General features: G+C 38.6%; 1 protein-coding gene across 1 annotated transcript in view; it reads right to left on the reverse strand.

The window, feature by feature from the left end:
* The window catches only part of LOC117297006 (PAX3- and PAX7-binding protein 1-like), a 47,658-nt gene extending 24,731 nt beyond the window's left edge, over positions 1-22,927 (reverse strand). Inside the window, exons 1-6 of the mRNA XM_033780123.1 lie at positions 22,495-22,927; positions 14,198-14,350; positions 13,152-13,295; positions 10,626-10,892; positions 3,134-3,228; positions 1,855-2,084 (exon numbers count right to left, since the gene is read on the reverse strand). Of these exons, the coding sequence (XP_033636014.1) occupies positions 1,855-2,084; positions 3,134-3,228; positions 10,626-10,892; positions 13,152-13,295; positions 14,198-14,350; positions 22,495-22,738 (1,133 nt within the window). The 5' untranslated portion in view covers positions 22,739-22,927. The remainder of the gene's footprint in view (positions 1-1,854; positions 2,085-3,133; positions 3,229-10,625; positions 10,893-13,151; positions 13,296-14,197; positions 14,351-22,494) is intronic.
* Between the last annotated feature and the right edge of the window lie 1,711 nt (positions 22,928-24,638).

Consider the following 24,638-nt stretch of genomic DNA (forward strand, 5'->3'; position numbering starts at 1 on the left):
TAAAAAAACAGGAAAAAATTCAGTTGATTAGCAATGTCAATATTCCATCATTCGCACACAATACGAGCGCGCAGCGCGAAGTCCCTTACAGCCGGGGTCCAGGGCCCGTAGCTCTGGGTATTTTAGAAGCTCTGTGGTGGTCTCTGATGCATTTCTGACACCTATTTTTCCAGGTAGAAGTGAGCTACTTTTGTGGGATTTTTCCTTTTTTTTTTAATAATAGGTTTAAGGGAAAATAAGGAATGTAAAGCTCAAACAATTCAAACAATTTTGGGTTCGCCTGCAATTTTGTTACAATTCCGGAAAAAGAAAGGGGGACAAAAATAATAGTGATAATATTTTTATTTTTTTGACGATCTTATCCCTTATTTCTGCCCTTGAAAATGCTTTTTTTCTCACCAACAACCATTTTTATAGGTTCTTGATTTGAAATCCGGTTGTGTAAAAGAAATTCTTTTGCAATTAAATGTTTGCGATTTTAACGATCCGTCGGCGACGCACATTTTAAAATATATATAGGCCTATATATTTGGCGAGAGCGATGTGTTTTTGTGAAAGAGGTTGTTATTCATCATAGGGTATAACTGGAACGAGGTTGAGATTATACCCCAACATATAAATAGAACCAATGAAGAAAGCACGTCGTCCGGACGTACAGTGTTCGCTGGTTCCCAATATATCTTTCGCTGGTTGTGAGGCAATAACAGGTACTAGTTTACCATGGCCTGCCGGCGATCTCAGATTCGTGCCGCGCCGCTCATTGGTTCGTGTGCAAACCTGCACGTACACAGTACACAGTAAAAGTACCACGGTGCAAACACGTGCATTGTTTTTTTCAGTAGACTTTCAAAAGTCTCCACACGTGTTATCTCTGCTGCAGCAGAAAGTGCATTACACGCAAACATTGAACCGTACCACTATAAACGAAGCAAGGAATGAGGCAAGTTTATACATCTGTCGCTGCTGCTGCATGCATGCGCGATGCCAGGAAGACAACAAGCCGTAAATTGGGCCAGCTGCTGGACGGCAATTTATTGTTTAGGTGCCGGTATTTCATGAACGACGTGTGGGGATCCGCGATAATAACAATTACAAAGGTAAACTTACATTGTCTGACTAGAGGAGAGGGATTAGAGAAATCCAAATGTATACCCCCAAAAACCTACCCCCCGAATTTTATAGCAAATTCACATCGAACTTGGAGACCACAATTTTGAAAGGAAAAAAAAACGTAATTCCGGTTTAAACCGGAAGATTCTCCTATCCTTTAACTTTGGGAACTAACACGGTCGGCCATTTATGGGAGTCAAATTTATGGGAGTCAAAAATTTGACTCCCATAAATGGCCGACCGTGTTAGTCGACGAGGTAAAGGAAAACCACGCAATTTCGAGTCATCCTTGTGTGGATCATTATATTCTACTTTTAAAATATCTTTCTAATCATATGCATTTTATAACAAACAGTTAAAAATGCTTTTCAAAAACCAACTCGACCGATCCAAGGCAATGTGTTCCTTTAAATCATTCCTTAAACCATCTCAGTTCCTGGGGAATATACAGCCTGTGCTGCCAAAAATGTAGCGCACTAAAGCTAATATTCACAAGAACCATCTCTGCCCTCGCACATACCCATTTACCCGGTGGTGGAGAGAAGCTTATGATTAAGTGTCTTGCTCAAGGACACAAGCGTCATGACCGGGATTCAAACCCACACTCTGCTAAACACAAACACCAGAGGTTGAGTTCGGTGCTCTAATCCGCTCAGCCACGACACGACATGGACACCCCATGAATATACAAAGGGTGAAAGATGGAAAGAAAGAAGTATTGAAATAAGGAAAAAGATTCTTTACCAGTCCTTCAGTTTCTTCTTCACTTGTTCCATTGTGATGGTTGGCATCTCACATAGTGGTGCAGCATTTAATGCATGAACAAGTGAGTTTTGTTCCATTGTTGAAGTGTAAGATCCAACCATTGGTGTGACATACTGGCTGGTGGGTTGACCATAAGGATATTCTTGTTGCTCATAGTAGTAAGAGGCAGCAACAGTAGCAGCTGCAGCAGAAGAGCTTGAGTCTTGTGCCTATTGTACAAACAAAATGACTTACATGTTGATATAAATAAGCTTTGCATGATATGTAATATCCTATGACTAAGATGTTACAAGTAATTCTTGCTGGTACAACCATGTGTAAATCTATAAGTGGAGGAGTGTTGGCTCTGAGCGGAGCCATTGGAATAAACAATTTCTACAGAGAGCCTAATATGCACTCCTTCCAATAGCAGTAGTTCACGTGGTTGGACCTACAAGAATTACTCGTAACAGTTACTTAATATAAATCCACATCAATACGATCCTGTATGTTTCCTCGCAAGAGCACAAATCGTGGTCTTTGTACTAATGAATGGTCCCAACCATTGTAAATGGTCCCAACCATTTTGAGTGTTATGTGTGCATAATTATGTTTCTCCAAATACTTTATTTTAATGTAGCTTATGAAAGTACATTGTAAAACAAATCCACAATGAGAACCTGAGAAAAAGACCTGACCTCTATTTCTGGTTACTTGAAAGCAATTGCAACTTTGCCTACATTAACTGACATTATGAAGGAGTTTGTGCACTTTGATTGGTTGAAGACAGGTCACATAGGGTGTATTAACATGACCTGCTCTGTGAACTAGCAAATAAATGGCCTGAAACACCAAATTGTTTTGAACAAATTGTACATGCTCTGTCTTGTTGTGTGGGAACTATCAGATCAATGGTAATGGCTAATGGCGTTGACATGGTCATGACTGAAGACATTGACATGATCATGACTAATGACATTGACATGGCTAATGACATTAACATTGCCATGGCTAAAATCTGTTAACATGGTCAAGGCTAATGACGTTGACATGGTCATGACTCATTGACATGGTCATGGCTAATGACATTTACATGTCATGACTAATGACATTGGCATGGTCATGACTAATGAGATTGACATGTCCATGGCTAATGACATTGACATTATGAGACTTAATTTGTTCACTCCAAATGTCAGTAATTAAACCTCATGACACATAATATTGGAAAAAACAAAAACCTGTTCCAAGTACAAAGCTGCAAATTATAAATACCGACTTGCGGTACACTGGTGCCTTTCTTGATTTGCTCTTGTTCCCATCGTAGCATTTCTTCATCATGGTCTCTATCATGATCACTGCCATTATCTGCATCTAAAAGGACCAATACAATATCATTAGTACATTACTTGCAAACGAATGTGGTATGGTAAATGCTGGATGTGGTGTAGTCATGGTAGTTCTATTCTATTGACCTGCCATGAATTCTAGATCCTCCAAGCAAATTGCCAAACTGGCTCCCTGGATTCCTACAATGATAAAATTCAGGCAAAGCAAATTATCATAAAACAAAAACCGCAATATAACTAAAGTTTTTAAACTAATTCTTATTTGTTTCAGGTAAATATATTCAGCGGTTTTCAGTGCCCATCAGTAACACTTTTCTAGATCTAGGCCCTAAAGGTTCATCATTATAAAAATTCATTATCATCATTTTCCCAGTTATTCAAAAGTTCCAGTAACTTTTGCACTAAATCATGTTTTTAGCAAAAGAGTTGTAAATCTGATCAAATTTTTCATTTACTAAAAGTACATACTGTTTATTTTTGGAAAAAGTTAATGAATTCAGAAGTATTGTTGTATGCCCAAACAAACAAAATTGCAGTTCGGTTGTTTAATTTAGTGATTAAATAAATGAACCAGTTTGTTTAAGCATTGGTGTAGTGAAATTGACACAACTCTCCCTAGGGTTTCATAACCATTTGACTAAATAAAAAAAAACATGCAAAGATTTCGGAATGGGAACACGCAGGTCAAGTAACTACAGGTTTTGGGGTGGTGTGCCGCCTTGTTCAGAGGTCTCTTCATTGAGCGTGAGCTTGAAGGTTTCCTGTCTCAACAATAATAATAACAATTTGCCTTATAAATATCAGAGCCCGAAGGGCGCATCAAAGTGCTTCCAACACTTTTACATGTGGTCACTGGGCAATACATTCCTTAATCAATCTCAGCTCCCTGGGGAGTATACAGACGGTGCTGTATTCATTCACATAAACCATCTTTGCCCTCACAGGTCCCCAAATGTCACGACCAGGATTCGAATCCACATCCCGATGACTTAAAGGCAGTGACACTATTGGTAATTACTCAAAATAATTATTAACATAAAACCTTTCTTGGTAAAAAGTACTGGGGAGAGGTTGATAGCAGTGTTGTAGTCAAGACCTCAAAGTTCGAGACCGAGACCAAGACCGAGACCTCCCCATCCGAGACCGAGACCAAGACCGAGACCAGCTCTTCCGAGACCGAGACCAGCTCTTCCGAGACCGAGACATTCTGCAGTCCGAGACCAAGACCAAGACCGAGACCAGCTCTTCCGAGACCGAGACCAGCCCTCCGAGACCAAGACATTCTGCAGTCTGAGACCGAGACCGAGACCAGCTCTTCCGAGACCGAGACCAGCCCTCCGAGACCGAGACATTCTGCAGTCCAAGACCGACACCAAGACCGAGACCAGCTCTTCCGAGACCGAGACCAGCCCTCCGAGACCGAGACATTCTGCAGTCCGAGACCAAGACCGAGACCAAGACCTCCACATCGAGGGGGAGGGGGAGGGGGACCTCCGCATCGAGACCGAGACCTCCGCATCGAGACCGAGACCTACATGTACCTCAGGCATACAAACAATTATGTAAAAACATGAAAAACTAAGGTGATATCAGCTTTTAAAAATACTGAGTATGTAAGCTAATGAAAACTATAGTTCTGTTATAAAGATATTAGAAAACGCACAATCACATCTTGTTTCCCCTAAAATTTCACACTTGTTCATATAAAGGCATCATTTTAAAAATCTTTATATTGGTTTACATATTTGACAAATCTTGCTGGCAGGAAGTCCAGGCTGTAACATCTCCCATCCTAACTGTTATGCTCTCCAGGGCATGCCACTGTTGTTTAACTTAAATTGTTAGTAAGGGAATCAATGTGTGGTGAAGAGGTTTTCAACTAGTGGTTTAATCCCAACGAGGCCTGGTTCTTGATAATTTTACCGAGACGAATGATAGCGAAGAGTGTTCATTGTGTAAGAAGTACGTGCAAAAGGGATATAAAGATTGTTACAAGTGCGTGTGTTAGGAAAGTAATTGGAGAAAGTGTGGGGCAGAAGATTTGTTGTGTATTTGAACATGAAAATGCCTTTTTGAAGTTTGTTGATATCCGTGAGTGTGAGTGTGTTCACGTTAGCAAACAAGGGCGCAGTATGGTCACGACGATTGGACATAGAAGCGATACGGATAGCCCTTTTTTGGATTAAGAACAGAGAATGAAGTTTTCTAGTGCTTGAGTGAGCCCAAACAATATTACAATAGTTAAGATAGGGAAGAATAAATGTGTTGTAAAGTAGTGTGTGTGTGGGAAGTAAGGAACAAAGCTTAGACATAACGCCTGTGTTGCGAGAAACAATTTTCGAAACAGAGGAGATGTGATCTTTCCAGGTAAGCTTATCATCAATTAAAACTCCCAAAAACTTTGTCGAGTGAACCCGTTCGATTGGAGTATCATTAATACTGATGGTGAAGTTGTCGTTTGCTTTGCGAGTCCTGCTGAAAAACATGTATTTGGTCGTGCTCGAGTTGAGTGACAGCTTATTAGATCTAAACCAAGACGAGGCCAGACTTAGTTCCCTGTTGATGATATTGCTTAAAGAAGATAGATTAGAGTGAGAAAAAAGGATAGTGGTATCATCAGCAAATAGAATAAAAGACAAGACGGATGAACAATGATAAAGATCATTTACATACAAAAGGAATAGTAAAGGTCCAAGAATGGAGCCTTGTGGAACACCGCAGTCAATTGTCTTTAGGGAGGAATCACAGGTTTTGAAACTATAAATTGTTTCCTGTCAGACAGATAATTAGCGAACCATTGGTTAGCCACACCACGCACTCCATAGTGATCTAATTTGGAGAGAAGAATGCTATGGTCAATGGTGTCAAAAGCTTTGGAAAGGTCTATAAAGACACCAATAGTAGACATTTTCTCAGTGAAAGAGTTGTTAAAATGATCAACAACTTTAATTAGCGCCATATCTGTCAAGAATTTGCTACGAAAACCAAATTGAAGATCATAAAGAAGATGAAAGTCAGAAAGGAATTTAAAGAGTCGTTTCTAGACAAGTTTTTTAAGAATTTTAGAGAAACAAGGAAGAACTGAAATAGGGCGGTAGTTCCGCAAGTCATGGCGATCACCACTTTTAAAGATAGGAGTGACTCTAGCAATTTTGAGCTGAGAAGGTACAAGCCACACAGAAAGGACAGATTGAAAATATGGGCAAGAGGCCAAGAGATAAAAGAAATTACAGACTTCACCACAGTTGAACTAATGCCATCAAAGCCACAGCTTACACCATTGCTTAGTTGTTTGCACACCTCATTGATTTCAAAGCGATTCGTTGGTACAATAAAGAAAGAATGGTTGTTGGAGGTGGGGAGGTAATCAGAGAACAATGCCTGTGTAAGGTGGGATTTTGCTGGAAAGTGAAGAGCCAATGTTGGTGAATTAAGTGTTGAAAGAATTAGCAACATCACAGGGGCTTGAAAAAGTCTGCTGTCCGTCAGTAACTTCCTCTGGGATATCCACCTTTTTTTTGCCAAGAATGTCACTGATTGTTAAATGATTTCTTTCAACAAAACACCCCTCCAGCTATGAAATGGTAAAGCCCTCCGCCGCCCTCGGGTAAACAACTCCTTATAAGGGAATGTTGTGCGCGTATCGCGTGATGTGGCACAACTGTTTCAGCTGTTGCTCTCGACCAATAGGAATGAAGAAACTGTCTTATAAGAACAAGTGCAAGGTCGCGTGTCACGCCCATGAATTAACACTTTTTACCGGTCATAAACAAAGGTTTATACACACCCACGTGACGCGCTCTCCACCAATAGGAATAGTGAAACTGTCTGAGGTATTTATGAATATACTTTAAATGTGTACTGTACTTAATTGTGAATGTATTGCCCGAATAAATATCTGCATTATTAGCTGTTCCGACCTACCGTCGGAACAGGTATTGTTTTCGTCAAGATTTTTATTATTTTCATAATTAATATTATTCTTTGTTTTTCCCTTAACCCTTTCAATACCATTGTCGAGTTTACTCGACCGCGCAATGCAAGCGCTTCCTTACCACTGTCGAGAAAACTCAACCGTGCGTCGTGTAGTGGCTCCGTCCCAATGTCGAGAAAACTCGACAGAAAAAAGCTTTGCCTTTGAGAGATAGTATTTATTTTGTTTGGCACCCTCTGTGGTTAGGTTTTATATAGTCGGGTAGCTTGTTTTCCAAGCATTGCAATGGTATGTATTGTATTGTTCGCCATTATGATTTTCCGAGAAAAGTACACTTCATGATTTCTAGCTTCCGTTTTTTTTGACAAAAATCACCATCATGGCTGCTCATTGCACGGAGGTTTTGGCTTATATGTTTGCCTATAGTGACTCTACAAAAAGACTTGGGAAGTTCTGACAAAGAATATTTGGCAGCAAATTGTGGTATTTCGTCACCAGACATGCAGTTATATGATGACAAAACCGGACTATATATACCAACGGTAGCTAGCTGGACCGAGCACGTCACCCGTTCAACGCCGTGGGCTTGGGCGTGCATGGCGGGCGGGCCTCGACCCACTCGTGCTGGTCGAAGTGACCGTGGTGGCTAAACACTTTCAAAACAGATAAGCTTTTTCAGCAAAATATTCACTTATGTTTAGCACAAATGGAAATAGAAGCTTATAACAAAACAGGTTATATTTTCTGAGAAGTTTTTACAAACTTTTCTTGAACTAAAACTTGGTTGAAAATCTTGTTGAGACAGAAATCCCGAATAAAAATAGATATAATTTTTTTAAGCCACAAATCTTGCAAACAAAATTAAGATAATAATATATACAAAATGTCCATAGATTTACATTCAACTCACAGGGTTTGAAGATAATGATAGTGGAAAGCTTCCCTTCAAATATTACTTACTGAGGGGCTGTAGTTTTTGAGAAATTAGTAAAACAATGTCATGAAAATACGTTTGTAAATGATTAAAAAAATTTTCGTCTCATGAGACGAACATAATTTTTATGACATTGTTTTACTCATTTCACAAAAACTACAGCACCTCAGCACGTAATATTTTCAGGGAAGCTTTCTACTATCATTATCTTCAACCTGTGTAAGTTTAGTGTAAATCTGTGGACATTGTGGTTTTTTTTTGTGGCAGCCGTATCTCCTAAACCATATTACGAAAGAGTGAGTTTATTATTATACCAAAATGAAGCTTAGAACATAAGCTTAATTCGTAAAAAATGTCAAAATTTTTAATTAATAAGCCTAAATTAAGCTTATTATTTAATGAGCAAACCTTGTGAACACCATAACTCAAAAAGTACACCGGCGATCTTGAAAATTGTTTCAGCTATATCTAGTCAGGTCCTGTTAATGTAATTTCCGACGTAAAATTCTGGACGAAGTCACCATGACGTCATGTATTGCACATTTTGTGTCTGTACACAAACACAATGGCTCTTCAAATGTAAGCTTTAAACAGGTCAAAACAAAATAACTTCAAAATAATTTGTCTGTTAGTTTCCTAAATATCATATTATGTGTTGAAAAATATACTGATTCTAATAAGATTTGTTTCAGTCCATAATAGCAATCACGGTACGTCTAAAATTAATTAATAAATTAAAATCTTTGGCGTCATGGGTACAACGTAGTACTTCATAAACTGGGTGCAGTCAATTTCATTGCGATGTTAAATATTCTCTATGGTTATTGCGATACATTGTGTACATAATGTATGGACTGAGGACTTTATTGAGGAGATTCTATGACGATGTCGTGAAGTTGGCATCTTTCTCATTGTTTTTGAAAAAATGATAAATTCGTAATTAATTAACCATGTGACCCTCATTAGCATAATAAATTAGAAAATCATTGCAGCACCATATCCCAAAAAGTTCACGGTTGATTTTTCAAATGTTTGTTGTTAAAGACTCCTTGGGGTTGGAGATTGATTTGAAAAAATTGTGACCTCAAGTTGACCTCTACTTCCGCGTCAAATGGAAGTGGGACCATATCTCAAGAACTATACAGCAGATTTTCAAACTCTTTTCAGTTATAAACTCCTTAAGCATAAAATATTAACTTTGAAAAACCGTGACCTCAAGTTGACCCCTACTTCCTGGTCAACCAGAAGTGGGACCATACCTCAAGTACTATACAACAGATTTTCAACTGTTTTTCAGTTTTAGACTCCTATGCATTAAAAATAAAGTATGAAAAACCGTGATCCCATGTTGACCTCTACTTCCAGATCAACCGGAGGTGGGACCATGTCAAGAACTACACAACCGATTATCAAACTGTTTTCAGTTATAGACTCCTTGGGCATTCAAGATTAGTTTGAAACAACTTTGACCCCATGTTGAACTTTTCTTCCGGGTCAACCGGAAGTGGGCCCATATCTCAAAGATTACAAAGCCAATGTTCAAACTTCAGTTTTAGACTGTTAGGCAATAAATATTAACTTTGGAAAACTGTGACCCCATGTTGACCTCTACTTCTGGGTCAACCAGAAGTGGGACTTTATATCAAGATCTACACAACCGATTTTTAAAACTTTGTCAGTTACAGACCCCTTTGCATTGCAGATTAGTCTTTGGTAGCTGTGAGCCCATGTTGACCTTTACTTACGAGTCAACCGGGAAGTGTGACCTTATATCAAGGGCAACACAACTTTTCTGAAACTTTTTTTCAGTTATAGATTCCTTGGGCAATGAAGTACATAATCCAAGCAAAACAACACGGAACAGCTTCATGTTTGTTCACAAACACTTAATGTCTAGTTAATATTATTATCTCAATTTCAGAAAAGCAACAAAGCCCGCCGCATGCAGCACATACTGAACGTGTCTGGTCCGTAAATGTACGTGTAGTGCATTCACTTGAAGTATGTTCAGTATGCTGACTGATCTGTTTAGATCACATACGAACTATTGCAAATGGCGGGCGAACAACATTTTGGGGAAAATCCACTTACAACACCGCCATTTTTAATTCCAGCACATCCAGCACACACACACAAGCTTGTATATATATGCCTGCAACCGTGGACCTCATAAGTCCCCGGTTAGAATATGTATACCTACTCATAACCCACACACAACAGACTACATGTATTTCAGTGCATGACAAAGTTTGCTCACATCTCAATGATAAAATGTTGCTTTCCTGCATCATATTTTTGAACCATTTACAGGACTTTTTGTAATAAATTTTACGTTCTAACGTTTTATGGCAGTAATAAAAACAAGTTTGTCAACTATCTACGTGTAGTATACAGGTGAAGGATGGGCATGTACAATGTTGGGGCAACAAATTCTACTAGTAAAATACAATGTTTACCAACTTATCATTGCTAACATCTTATTGCAGAAACTGCCATAAATACAACACTTCTCAAATAACTGCATATAAAGACTGACACATGTAGCACTGCATACCTTCATCAATTGCTTGTTGCATACGTTGTCTACTTGTTGATTGCTTGACAGTAAAACTCATCCTGCATTCACCATCACTATCACTACAGTCATTGTCATCATCACGTATCAATCGAGATTCATCATGTCTACTCGCTGCTTTATTTCCAGTATTGTTGTAGCGTTGAGTGTCATCTAAAGGGATGTAGTCAACTCCTGTTCCAAGCTCTCTGGCCTTTTGCCTCCTTTTACGAGCAGCAAAAATAATGGCTGCATCTGGAATCATTCCTGTAAATTTAGAGTGTCCAATATTTGATTCAATTAAAAACTCAGACTAACAGAACATCAATTGATTCATTTCAGCCACATTATTTGGTTAATAGGAAATGAGCTTTTACCCTCAAATTCATGTCAGATACTATTAAAGCACTGGAGCCCACCAAGGCTGTGTTTTGTCCCCTGTTCTAGTCTCTCTTTACACAAGTGATTCTATGGGTGGAAATGCGTTTCTGTGGCTAGGTGTGCCTTGTATGACCTGGATGACATTATTCTATGATTCTGCAATGAAACACTAGTTGAAGGAAGAAAACCAGATCAATATCCCATCCTAAATATTGTACAATACCAAAGTCTGGTGATCTTAGTCACGGAGGAACTATCGAGGCATTAGTCTTAGTTTAGTTATTGCAAAAACATTCAACCGATTAAACCTAAACAGAATCAGACCAGAAGTAGACAGAGGTTGAGGAAGAATCAAAATGGATTCCGGATTGGACGTACTACTGGGGTAGATGTTAGTTTCCAAACGCCAGGAGTCAATCGCTTCTCGAAAGGATCCGATGTAATCGGTAGTCATCAAACGGAGCAGTAATACATAGACTCGCTACAATTCCTTGAGCTTTTTCTCCCTAAGATTTGTTTGTGTATTTTTGTATGGTAGATATACCGATGTTTTGGAGTTTCGCTCTTTAGTTCAGACATTTATTTAATTTATTTTTATTCACTACCATTATTATACAAATTACATTATTACACACCACGAGTCCCTTTGCAGCATACTGTGCGTGTATTACACTGCTGTGCGTACAGTTTACAATTTTATCAACGCTATGGGTCGATTTGTAAAACGGTTTATCAATACGGTATCATTCAAATTATGCCAATCAAAGACTGTCATTATCTAAACAAAGCATTCATGTAGCATTACCTACTGATTTTATCATAATTTTATAAAGCTCCGTTATATTTATTTCAGATTTTTGAAAATTACACACCACGAGTCCCTTTGCAGCATACTGTGCGCGTATACTACACTGCTGTGCGCACAGTTTAAGATTTCATCAACGCCATGGGTCCATTTGTAAAACGGTTTATCAACACGTTATCATTCAAACGAAGCCAATCAAAGACTGCTAGTACCTAAACAAAGCAGTCATGTAGCATTACTGATTTTATCATAATTTTATAAAGCTCCGTTATATTTATTTCAGATTTTTGAAAATTAAAGACCACGCGAGTCCCTTTGCAGCATAGGCTACTGTGCGTGTGTACAGCACTGCATGCTGTGCGTACAGTTTACAATTTCATCAACGCCACGGGTCGATTTGTAAGACGGTTTATCAATACGGTATCATTCAAATTATGCCAATCAAAGACTGTCACTACTTAAACAAAGCGGTCATGTAACATTACTGATTTTATCATAATTTTATAAAGCTCCGTTATATTTATTTCAGATTTTTGAAAATTACACACCACGAGTCCCTTTGTAGCATACTGTGCGCGTATACTACACTGCTGTCTGTACAGTTTGAGATTTCATCAACGCCACGGGTCGATTTGTAAAACAGTTTACCAACACGTTATCATTCAAACGAAGCCAATCAAAGACTGCCAGTACCTAAACAAAGCATTCATGTAGCATTACTGATTTTATCATAATTTTATAAAGCTCCGTTATATTTATTTTAGATTTTTGAAAATTACACACCACGCGAGTCCCTTTGCAGCATAGGCTACTGTGCGTGTGTATACAACACCGCTGTGCGCACAGTTTAAGACCGCGTGAGTCCCTTTGCAGCATAGGCTACTGTGCGTGTGTATACAACACCGCTGTGCGCACAGTTTACAATTTCATCAACGCCACGGCTCGATTTGTAAAACGGTTTATCAATACGGTATTATTCAAATTAAGACAATCAAAGACTTCCATTCCCTATACAAAGCATTCATGTAGCATTACTGATTTTATCATAATTTTATAAAGCTCCGTTTTATTTATTTCAGATTTTTGAAAATTAAAGACCACGAGACCCCTTGCAGCATACAGTGTGTGTGAAGTCAACATTGACCAACAAAGTCCTATGGGAACCTGCCCAAGCTCTAAACAAAAAGGCATGGAGAACCATCGTGAATTGAGGACATCACTCGACTTAAGCAAGCAAGTAAGAAAGCACACAAACATGTGTAAAGTTAAAAACTTGAATTTCTGTTTCCTTGATGCAAACATACATCTATTGAGTACATTGTACTACATTGCCTTCTTACCAGGCACAATAACAGGTACTTCTTCCTTTAGTTCCTTTCTGTCTTCTTCTTCCAAAGCAGCAACCTCCGCATCTTTGCCACTCAGGATCATTTCCACATTACCCACTTGCTTTACATGTAATCCTGAGTTACTTGCATTGCTGCCTGAAACAAAACACAAAAGGTATTTCAATAAATAAATTATCAGACTGGTTACGTCCAGAGTTACAGTGTAATATCGCAGTGCCATTATATTGAAACAGCAAACTGCTACTCGTGTCTCAAACCATCTTTCTTTCTAACGACACTCCTTTTTGTGATTTTGTAGCCCTTGCATGTCTTGCGTGTAATTGTGCAAGGTTAGTTCTGAATAAAAGTGCAAGGTAGAAAGGGAGGCCAAAGCTGCTTTATTTTCAAAAGTCAAGGGGCAAGGGTCCCCTCACCCTATCCCCATCCCACCCCCGGCTTCTCTCGCTGCTGTTCCTTTATCTGAACACATGCAGTTTAAATCATCACCACAACAACTAATATTATACGTCCCATCCAAAGGACGAGGCAATAATGGCTTTAGTGTCCTGCTTAAGAACACAAGTGTCAGGACTCTGGAATAAGCTTGGGCGATATCGATTTATTTTATTCACGATATATCGCCGACAATATATCGCGATATTCGATATAATCGTGATTAATGAAATTTGACATCATCAGTCTAAAACTCCAAGTGAAAGTTGTAGAAGAGACAGTCATAGCATAAGAGAGGTGTTCTAATGACCTATTCTTCTGGTTTTACTCCAAACCTATGGGGTGCAAGATGTCTCAGCTAGCAAATACATCGCGATATTTAATCGATATATCAATATATCGCGATATATCAATATTTTGTTTAAAACCAAATCCATCCGATATCGAAATCGTTTCCAAATTAATATCGCGATATTCGATAATATCCTGATATCGCCCAAGCTTACTCTGGAACCCACACTGCTGATCAGGAACACCAGAGCTTGAGTCCAGTGATCTTAACTTCTTGGCCATGACACGTCACAATGCACTGATCTAAAATCTACCTGTAGCCTTTGTGTCCATGGTACGCTCATCTGTCATTTCCTTGTAATGTTGAGCAACCTCCTCATGCTGTCTTTCTTTCCTTGCTCTTTCCCTCAGTTTCTTGGCAACCTTTTTACTGTGACTAGATTTCTTGACTTGAAACACCTCTCCCTCTATTACAGCATTTTCAGAACAAGAAAGAGAAAAACAACATTCAAATATTTCCTTCCTCCAAGTATCCATGACTTGGTTCATCTGCAGTGATGACATGTGTGCTCTAAGGAACTGGACATATTTGGTAAATTGTCACTTGGTGTATCCCAACATACGTGTAATTGCATAAAATAACAAATCTGTGAAATTTTTGACTCAATTGGTCATTGAAGTTACAAGAGAATAATGAAAGAAAAAACACCCTTGTTGCACAATGCGTTTGCTTTTAAGATGAAATGCCAAAAAAGGGCTTCAGGCCTGAAGTATTTTAAGATTTGAGTTTTAGTGAGATATTATGTATACCTTTCCCAAAAACTACAATACTTCAGAGGGAGACGTTTTCTCCTGCTCGCTACCAAGTAAGTTTCTATGCTAACAATTATTTTGAGTAATTACCAAGTGTCCTTTGCCTAGAATGCTTTGACTATGTAACATAGTTCTAAAGTTGTCTTTTACTGGTAGTAGGGCGTCAGTGGAGTGCAACATGTGAGTGTTAATACAAGGCACATAAAACTCACCATGCTCACGATAAATAAATTAAATTATAATAAGGTATCTCATATAGGCCCTACTGTGCTTTTCCAAAACATGATTTAAAAAAAACACATTTAAAAAAAGAATAATTATAAATTAAAACAAATTAGAACTTTCATAAATCTACTAAAACATTTAATTTTTTATTCTTAAATGTCCCTGTAATAACAGAAGAATTACAGACAATAATTGGAAGACTGTTCGAAAGTTCAGCAGCAGTATGTGAGAAGGAGTGTTTGCCATTAAGGCATCTTCTTTATTATTTGGACCATTTGTAAGTCTGAAATTCGGACCTGATATTCTCCTAAGTGAAAGCTGTTTTGTTTATTTATACATTGTAATAAACTAAGAGGTACCTCAAGATATCATACACAATTTTGACGGCCCATGCCTACAAATAAATTACGGTAGGAGGTTTTGAGTGAGAAAGACCCTTGAGATCTAAGGCTACGGGACGTAGCCCGGCTCGAGGAGTTACCGGCACAAAGGAAAATGAGATCTTTCTTTTGCATGCTGTGATAAAATGAAATAATAACAATAACAATAACAATAACAATAACAATAACAATAACAATAACAATAACAATAACAATAACAATAACAATAACAATAACAATAACAATAACAATAACAATAACAATAACAATAACAATAACAATAACAATAACAATAACAATAACAATAACAATAACAATAACAATAACAATAACAATAACAATAACAATAACAATAACAATAACAATAACAATAACAATAACAATAACAATAACAATAACAATAACAATAACAATAACAATAACAATAACAATAACAATAACAATCACAATCACAATCACAATCACAATCACAATCACAATCACAATCACAATAACAATAACAATAACAATAACAATAACAATAACAATAACAATAACAATAACAATAACAATAACAATAACAATAACAATAACAATAACAATAACAATAACAATAACAATAACAATAACAATAACAATAACAATAACAATAACAATAACAATAACAATAACAATAACAATAATAATAGTAATAGTAATAGTAATAGTAATAGTAATAGTAATAGTAATAGTAATAGTAATAGTAGTAGTAGTAGTAGTAATAGTAATAGTAATAGTAATAATAATAATAATAATAATAATAATAATAATAATAATAATAATAATAATAATAATAATAATAATAATTTGGGGGGCTAATCATCCTTAATCGCAGCGAAGAGCTGAATTGCGAAGGACGCGGCTACAACGTGTTCGAGAACAGGCATGCAAGGGCGCATTCAGCTGCCAGCCACATCAACCCATTATGACCACGGAGCACATCCAAGATCGAGAGTGTTTGATTTTTTCCTGAGGGAGTAAAACCGGATAGTCTGGAAAACCCTCGTGGCACAGCAGAGAGCCAACGCACAACTCAACTCACATATGGCCCCGACCGGGAATCGAACCAGGGTCACCTTGGTGAGAGGCGAGCGCTTTACGCACAAGCCAACCGTGCCACCCTAACATGTAGGTATGAGAGGCTGCAATAATCAGAGAAATTACAGTAGTCTTGTGCCAGAAAAAAAATAATTTCAGACAATATTTGCTTTGTTTTTCTGTTAACCTTTTGCCCTCCTCTGTCAGGCTGAATAGCCAGTGTAGCTTAGCGAGTAAGGAAGATCAATACAAGTTTGGCAGCTCTGTATTGAATACCGGTGTCGGTGAGGCGTTTAAGATTTGCTATGGTGATTACAGATGATATTATTAACAATAACAGGGAGTTACAATAGTTTAGACGAGAAGTGACAAGACAGCAAACCACATCACATGTGATGACAAATATCTTGATCAATGTATTTTCAAATCCTTGCAATGTTGCGCAGGACATACTGAATTAACGTGAAATGCCATTGTCATGACATTGACATTGACAAGGTCAAACATGAAACCAAAAGTTTAGTTGCAATAACGTAACCCTCCTCCCGACGGTGAGGAGGGTTACGTTATCGCAACTACCCCAAGTTCTGGTTCATGAATACTACTGTCTACTATCTAGTTGAGCCTTACTGTAGAATCTCCAATAGTACTCCAAATGGAGGAATTATTCCTCCATTACTCCAATGCTTTATTTAGTTAGAGAAACATCTTTTCATATTCTTAAACAATAACATAATGTTAAAACATGCTTTTAAAGAACAGTAGGCCTACAGTACAGTACATTCCATGTAGATACTACACTTATCCTCCTCTAACCAGTTTTCATGGTATTATGCCTTTTTCTTTGAATTGGAAAAAAAATTATGATGCCATATATATCAACCGATGCCCTAATTATCTTCATTTGTTAATATGAAGTATGCAAACATTTATATTAAAACTTGATGGACATTGAAATGTTCACACCACACCGATCTTCGATGACTTCAACTGTTTTGAGTTTTTCCTATTTTCACGGCAAACGAGAAAATATGGTTTCCCGGTGAAGCCACACATGGAAGAAACATTTGCAGTGACTACAAGTGTTCTTTGAGACTCTGTGTATGACTCTATAGCCAGCAGTTGTCTTCATTTTATTTGAAAAACTTTAAAAATGACCATGGTAACTTGCAAAAAATTTAAAAAAATAATACAAATAATAAAAAGTGTGAATAATTACTGGCTTTCAAATCTGATTTTTATTTATTTAAAAAAAAAATCTTAATATTTATAATAAAAGCGTAAAATAAACAGTGATAATTGAATCAACAAGCATCAATGTTTAAATTTTAATATTAACAATAATATTGATATGAGGGTTAAAAAATATAAATCTCCAAAAATATTAGAAAATGATATAAGGGGGGATGGCTTCTTTAAGCCTCTGTATTTTTTTTTCCAGAATGCTCAGCAAAATATTCAGTCACATGATTTGATCATCATGAATTGTGAATTGAAATAGTGTTTGATTAAAAAAAATTCGGTGGGCAAATATTTTTATATGGCCTCAACATTATGACATATTTTTGTACCTTGTAAGTTGTAGAAATGCCTGAAATACCAAAATTTTTGCATTTACAAGTGCAAATAACCAGTGGAGCCTAAGTTTTGGTCAAGGGAGAGGAGACTCTTTGCTTGGAAAATAATACCACATCGAGGGACTGATTACATCGCGCACAGAGAGGTATCGTAGCGTCATACGTTATCGCCCCTCATATGTTTTCGGTCCCCAACTTTGAGTCCCGTTTACCGCGAAATTGTGCAAGCTGCACCGGTGACAGAAGCTATGCAGTTTACTCATGGTCAGTATTTTCATCAGGCTTAATCATGCTGAGAAGAAAGTTTCCTATCGTTGGTTATGCTCAAACATTTATAAAATGATTGATTTTCGGTACTAATCACTAGTGCATTATTATGCCAACATTCAAATAGGTCAAAGAAACATCATACAACCTCGAAAGTTCAAAACAAAATTACTATTTGCTAGATTGAGTTTCATTCTGCTTAAGTCACTCGAATGCTAGATGGATCACGTGAGGTGGTTACTATTTGGGATTCTATGGTGTGCAAATGAGGGAAAATATTAAAATATTTTAAGTGACAATAACAACAACAAAAATTATTTTATTTACTGCATACTGTAATAAATTCCGATAAAGCGTAATAAATATTAAGTCTACAATAAAGAGAAAATATCATAGATTGGTTTCTTATCTCCTGAAACCAAACATTACTGGTCTGTAATGGGGGAAAACGGATTGTTATGAAGTGTGACTGTGAGTGCATCAAGGGGGGATGGGGTGTTTTACTTTCATACCTTATGATATATCCTGGATTCTAATATACAGTCGACTCCCGTTATTACGAGCTCGCATGTAACGAGGTTCCGGTTATTACGAGGTTTTTTGCCGGTCCCGAACTGCCCGGTGCGTGTTTCAATGCATTAAAATATGGATTATACGAGCACGGAAGTAGCGAGAACACGGTTATAACGAGGTAATTTTGCGGTCCCTTGGAGACAAAATGTATTGTTTTCAGACGTTTGTAGCGAGGGCCTGGAATAAGTGTGTAAAAAAAGCTTACCTTCGTAAGAGAAATGACATGAAGCCCTTAAACCCCATGATCAATACAATAGAGGTGATAATTGCATGGTGCTCGTAGAGTGCCACCAGTCTATTCAACGGACTGGTTTACCCAAGCAGACAATAGAGGGCTTAAATCACGCGCGTGGCTCAAAACCACCAACGGTTTAGTCACTGACAATCCTTCTCAATTTCAAAAACATGCCGCTTACTTAATAAATTCATGTCGGCGAACGCACTCGGCAGTATGTAGGGGTTCTAATGATTAATCCTTGCTCGTATCATCCATGCAAAACTTCAAAAACGTCACCGCTGTTCGAGTTCTTTTTTTAGTAGAGCCCCTTTTTTCAATTAAAAATAGCCCAAACAAAAGATTTTCTAAAACCCCCTCCTGAGTGAGTTGCACTTCAAAAAATTTACCGCATCAAATGATTATAAAAAGGGGTACATTTTGGGACCATCTCTCATACGTTCATCGTAACTGTAACTGCCACATTCGTAAAAGAAAATGGCTAGCATCAAAACCAAGCGTAAGTGTCTTACCCTCGATACCAAGATGGAGATCATCCGGGCTGTGGATGCGGGGGCAAAGAAAGCAGAGGTCGGTCGCCAGTACGCCATCGTCTCAAGTACACTGTCAACCATTTTGAAGAACCGAGATGACATCAAGTCAAGATTTGAGTCGTCGAAGTTTCAACCGTCAAGAAAAAGATGCCGCACTGCTTTGCTGGAAGATGTTGAGGAGGCACTCCTACGGTGGTTTCAAGGGATGCGCGCCAAAAATCTTCCCGTCAACGGACCTCTCCTTCGCGAAAAAGCAGAGCGGCTGTCCGAGATGTTGGGGCACGGGAACTTCCAAGCAAGCTCGGGTTGGCTTTCCCGATTTAAAGAGCGGCACGGCATTCTACACAAGCAGATCTGCGGGGAAAGTGCCAGCGTTGACCCGACATCTCCCACGACCTGGCTGAAAGAAACCCTTCCCGGCATCATCCGTGGCTACGAAGCCAAGGATATTTTCAACGCTGACGAGACTGGTCTTTTTTACCGCCTCACTCCAGACAAGACTTTGTCATTTAAAGGTGAACAGTGTCATGGTGGCAAGCAGAGTAAGGAGCGGATGACGGTGATGCTGTGTTCCAACATGGATGGTTCCGAGAAGCTCAAGCCACTTGTCATCGGGAAGTTCAAGAACCCACGCTGCTTCAAGAATGTTCAATCTCTTCCGGTGACATATCGGGCCAACCGAAAGGCATGGATGGTCTCAGATCTTTTCACCGAATGGGTCCGGCGTTTGGATCGAAAGTTTTCCCGCCAAAGTCGCAAGGTTCTTCTGTTCGTGGACAACTGCGCGGCTCATCCAAAAGTTCAAAACCTTCAGGCCATCACTCTGCAATTCCTACCTCCAAACACGACTTCCCATCTTCAACCCATGGACCAAGGTGTCATCATGAACATGAAAGTTCACTATCGGAAGCATTTAGTGAAAAGTCTCCTTCACAGCTATGACTCAGGTGAAACTCCCAAACCTATTGACGTTAAGCAGGCAATTTCAATGCTTTTTGAAGCATGGAAAAACGTGAAACCGGTGTCAATTGGGAAGTGCTTTGCAAAAGCAGGGTTTGTCGAAGATGGTGGAGAGACTGACGATGATGGAGAGAACGGAGACGGAGACGAGGAGACGGGTGAAGATGAGGCGCAACCTGACAACATCTGGGAACGTATGGCCAGGCATCTCGATCTCCCCGCCGTCTCTTTTAACGATTATCTCAACGCAGACACAGGTGTACGGTGTACGGATGAGCCGACGGATGCTGAAATCGCGGAGCAAGTAGCAGTGGAGATGAATGGAGAAGAAGAGGAAGAGGAGATGGAGATAGAGGAGGAAGATGATGGTGACCAACAGCCAACAATGTCCCTTCGAGAGGCACATGACACCATGCCCAAACTGCAAGACCTCCTGTACAGCCTGAAAGACACCAGCAGCGAAGTCTTTGCTGCCCAGGCTGTGCTGAGTGCCTTCCTCGCACAGAAGATGGATAAAGTCAAATCGCAGCGCAAGATCACCGATTTCTTCCAGATGTAGAGGAGAAAAATTTAACCAAACCGGCTCTTTTCAGAGCCACCACAACACAAAAGAGATTTATTTCATGCAATGTCGTGTCCTGATTAAATGAATAAAGGTTCCCCGTTTCCAAAAAGAAAAGAAAAAAAGAGAACAAAGTTGCCCTTCCCCAAGAGAAAACAAAGGTTGCCCTTCCCCATTATTTAATTTTTAAAAGGAGAGAAAAACAAAGGTTGCCCTTCCGGAATAATTAATTCAATCAAATGAAAAGACAGAGATGATTTAAAAGACACAGATACGCAAAGATAATCAAAAATAAAGTTATTTTAAAAGACACAGATACACAAATATTTAATGAATTAAATACTGAAATAAGAATTAAAAGGAGAAATTGAAAAACTAAACAATACAATATTATTAAAAAAGGAAACGGCAAAGTAACTGATAATCAAAAATAAAATTATTTTAAAAGACACAGATACATGTACACAAATAGCTTCCTTCAGTCCATGTGCAAATTAACTCCAGAAACATCTCGCTGGTGTCCCACGCTTGACATGCTGTTATCATGATACTCCATGTCGATCACCAACGAAAATGAACGTTCAGTGCATGCATCATGTTCATACCATGCGCTACGGGGCAGAATCCACTCGCTCTGGACGGCAAGTTGACATCTCTTTGGTATATTGTTATCATAAATTGTACCAAATATTACATTTCCCTGATTAATCACTCAATATAAGACATTTAGCAATGATATTCTTGTGTACAAGATGCTCGTAATGGCTGTTCTGATAAGCAAACAGCTCCGCGCAGGCTAACACAAGTGTATATGCACGTACATGTACATGTACACGTGTTGTGTGCATGCACAATGAAGACGTATGTATCTATATTTAGCGCGCTCCGGTTAAGACGAGATTCGGATAATACGAGGAAAATGGGCCAGTCCGGCGGACCTCGTTATAACGGGAGTCGACTGTAGTAACCATAATGCCTTAGGACAAAAATGTAATTAAATTTGTTAAGTAGTAATTGAATAATATTTTTGATATATTTTGCACACCATACTAGCTTCTGAATATTCAATAATATACCAACCAATGAAAGGTTTGAAAACATATGACGTTGCTCCAATGTCGTGCATGCATAAGCACTGTTAATGGCGGACTGTCTCTCGCAACGTAAAACCAAAACTTTAAAAATTTCAACACACCATGAAGTGAAAGTGTTATTGTTGAAAAATTGGATAGATGATTAGGAAAAAAAATATTTAGTTTTCGATTGTGAACAATTTTCCTGTTATCCTACTGAAAACACATGACACCAGGATAAAAGATTTGCCACGATTTTAGGGACACCTCGAAAATAGGACCTCCTACGTCTACGATACACCAGTGCTATACATTTTTAACAAAACTAGGAACCCCTCCTCCGGCCTCTAACCGTACCTTCAACTTCGTCATGGTCAAAGCTGAGCAAACTCGTACCGGTGCTAACTGCATCAACATCACCATCTGTCCCGCTCTTTTCCTTTTTCTTGCTTTTTTTATCTGCAGTTTTTTGAAGTGTCTTTTGAACATGCTTTACTTGTGTGTGATAATCTTCCTCCAAGAAAGGTATTTGGTCGCTCCTTTCGGCTTCTCCATCGCTAGTTTCTTCTCTCCGTCGAATATTCCTTTTCTTTTTCATCATTCTGACTATTCCTTTTCAACCAATTATTTTAAAATAGGTTTTGGAAAGTATCATCTACTTCTACTGGATCAGCATCCCTGGCTAGATGGCGGGGCAGCAGTAGAGATTGCACTTTCAATGGTGGTTTGTTTTGGGTGCATGCTGCATTATGCATGGAGGATCGACTCGTCATTGCATTGCATGCCACACACAATAAGTATCCGAAATAAATATGCAAGTGTCGTGCGTTATTAGAACTAGCGAGATGCCGCGCTTCGCGCGGCACCCCGCTCGATGATGAAAATCCTTTACACAAATATTTCGAAATGTAATGTGGGTGAGGGTGTTATACGCCTCTCTTAATATTTATGCATGGCGTCATCATTCTAACCCAAAAAGAAGCTATTGCGCACGTCCGCCACTACTTGCAGTGGCTGCGCCCACCTCGTTTTGGGTTAGACGACGTACCTTATGCATACTTCTAGGAACTATAAGGCTCCCCCGTGAGCCTTATAGGGGTCTAATATTTTGGGCCTCCTTAACGCTATACGTTTTTCAAATCAGCGTTGATAGGTGAAAGTTTTACGACCGTTAGCCAGCAATAACTAAAGTTTCATTTGTACTACACTACCAAAACTTTCAATGCTTGCATTTCCTTTTTGTTGAGTGAAATTAAAAAACATCGTCAAAAAATGACATTTTCTGCTCGGTACTCACTGTTGTTTGTCTGCCGCATCGCACCAGCCTACCACGTAGATCGACGAACTGCCGAGCCGCGGCCGAGTCGAACTGTGAAAGCGGTGTTACAAGGCAGTGCAGCAGTGCGTGTGTGCTGTCCGTTTACGATACCCGCCGTTCACGCATAAAGCATGCAGGCACTGTGGCGGCCGTATTGGATTTGGGATTTTGAAGCATTATGGGACATTTTTGAGCTTGGCATATATACAGCAAATTCGAGCTCAGAACCCCTCAATACCCCTTGTATGCCATAAATTAACACAATTTGCCTTCAGGGTTGATTTTTTTTTTTGAAAGTTTACCCGGTCTATCTTGGGCCCTTTACTTATTCATGGCGATTTATGGAGCGTCACGTCCCACGATACATAGCGTTGTTACATCACTAAAAAAGCGAGTTTTCGGAACATGCTGTGTGCCAAAAATCTAATCTATCTACTGTTTTTTTTACCACCGCTGTTTTTGGGGATCTTTTCGGGGGGCGGTAAGAGCGTAGGCCTCTTTTTAGTTTATTCTCATCTGAATTTGTCCTGTAAGTTTTCTGGTCAATAGGCTGCGCGTTACGGGAGCACTAAACGTGAACGTGAACGTCAATAAGTGTGCGAGATTCGAGCAGCGTATTTCCGAAATAGCCAGCCGCGCATTCGGATAATAGAACACATACAGTACAGGGAGGTGACAAAATTTGGCATTTTGCTCCAATCTGAAGGTGAAGATCTGTTTTATTCGAACGAATTCTGCAATATTAGCATAATTTAGAAATTGTTTATTGATAATATGTCAATTTCATAGCTTTACATGATTGAAAAATAATTTATAAAAAGTGAAAAACATTAACAAAACGTAAAAAAAATGCCCCGCAAACAAAAAGGCCCAAAATTTTTTTTTTTTTGCATTTTTTAATATGTCAAAAAATCATCACTGTTTAAATACAAAACCATAAGAATTAATACCTTTCGTTTAATTTGTAATACAGAACTTTCAAGACTAATTTAGTGGGCGTAACAAATTTTGGAGCTGGCTAAATTTGGTTCACTAATTAATAAATAATAATAATAAGACTTGTAATGCGCACATATCCACCCGGCTGGGTGTTCAAGGCGCAGTAAAACAAAACAAAAACAAAACAAAAACAAAACACAACACAAAGAAAAACAGACACAACAAAATTAGTCATTGAAAACCT

Source organism: Asterias rubens, chromosome 11 (genome assembly GCF_902459465.1).
Source record: "Asterias rubens chromosome 11, eAstRub1.3, whole genome shotgun sequence".
Taxonomy (NCBI): Eukaryota; Metazoa; Echinodermata; class Asteroidea; order Forcipulatida; family Asteriidae; genus Asterias; species Asterias rubens.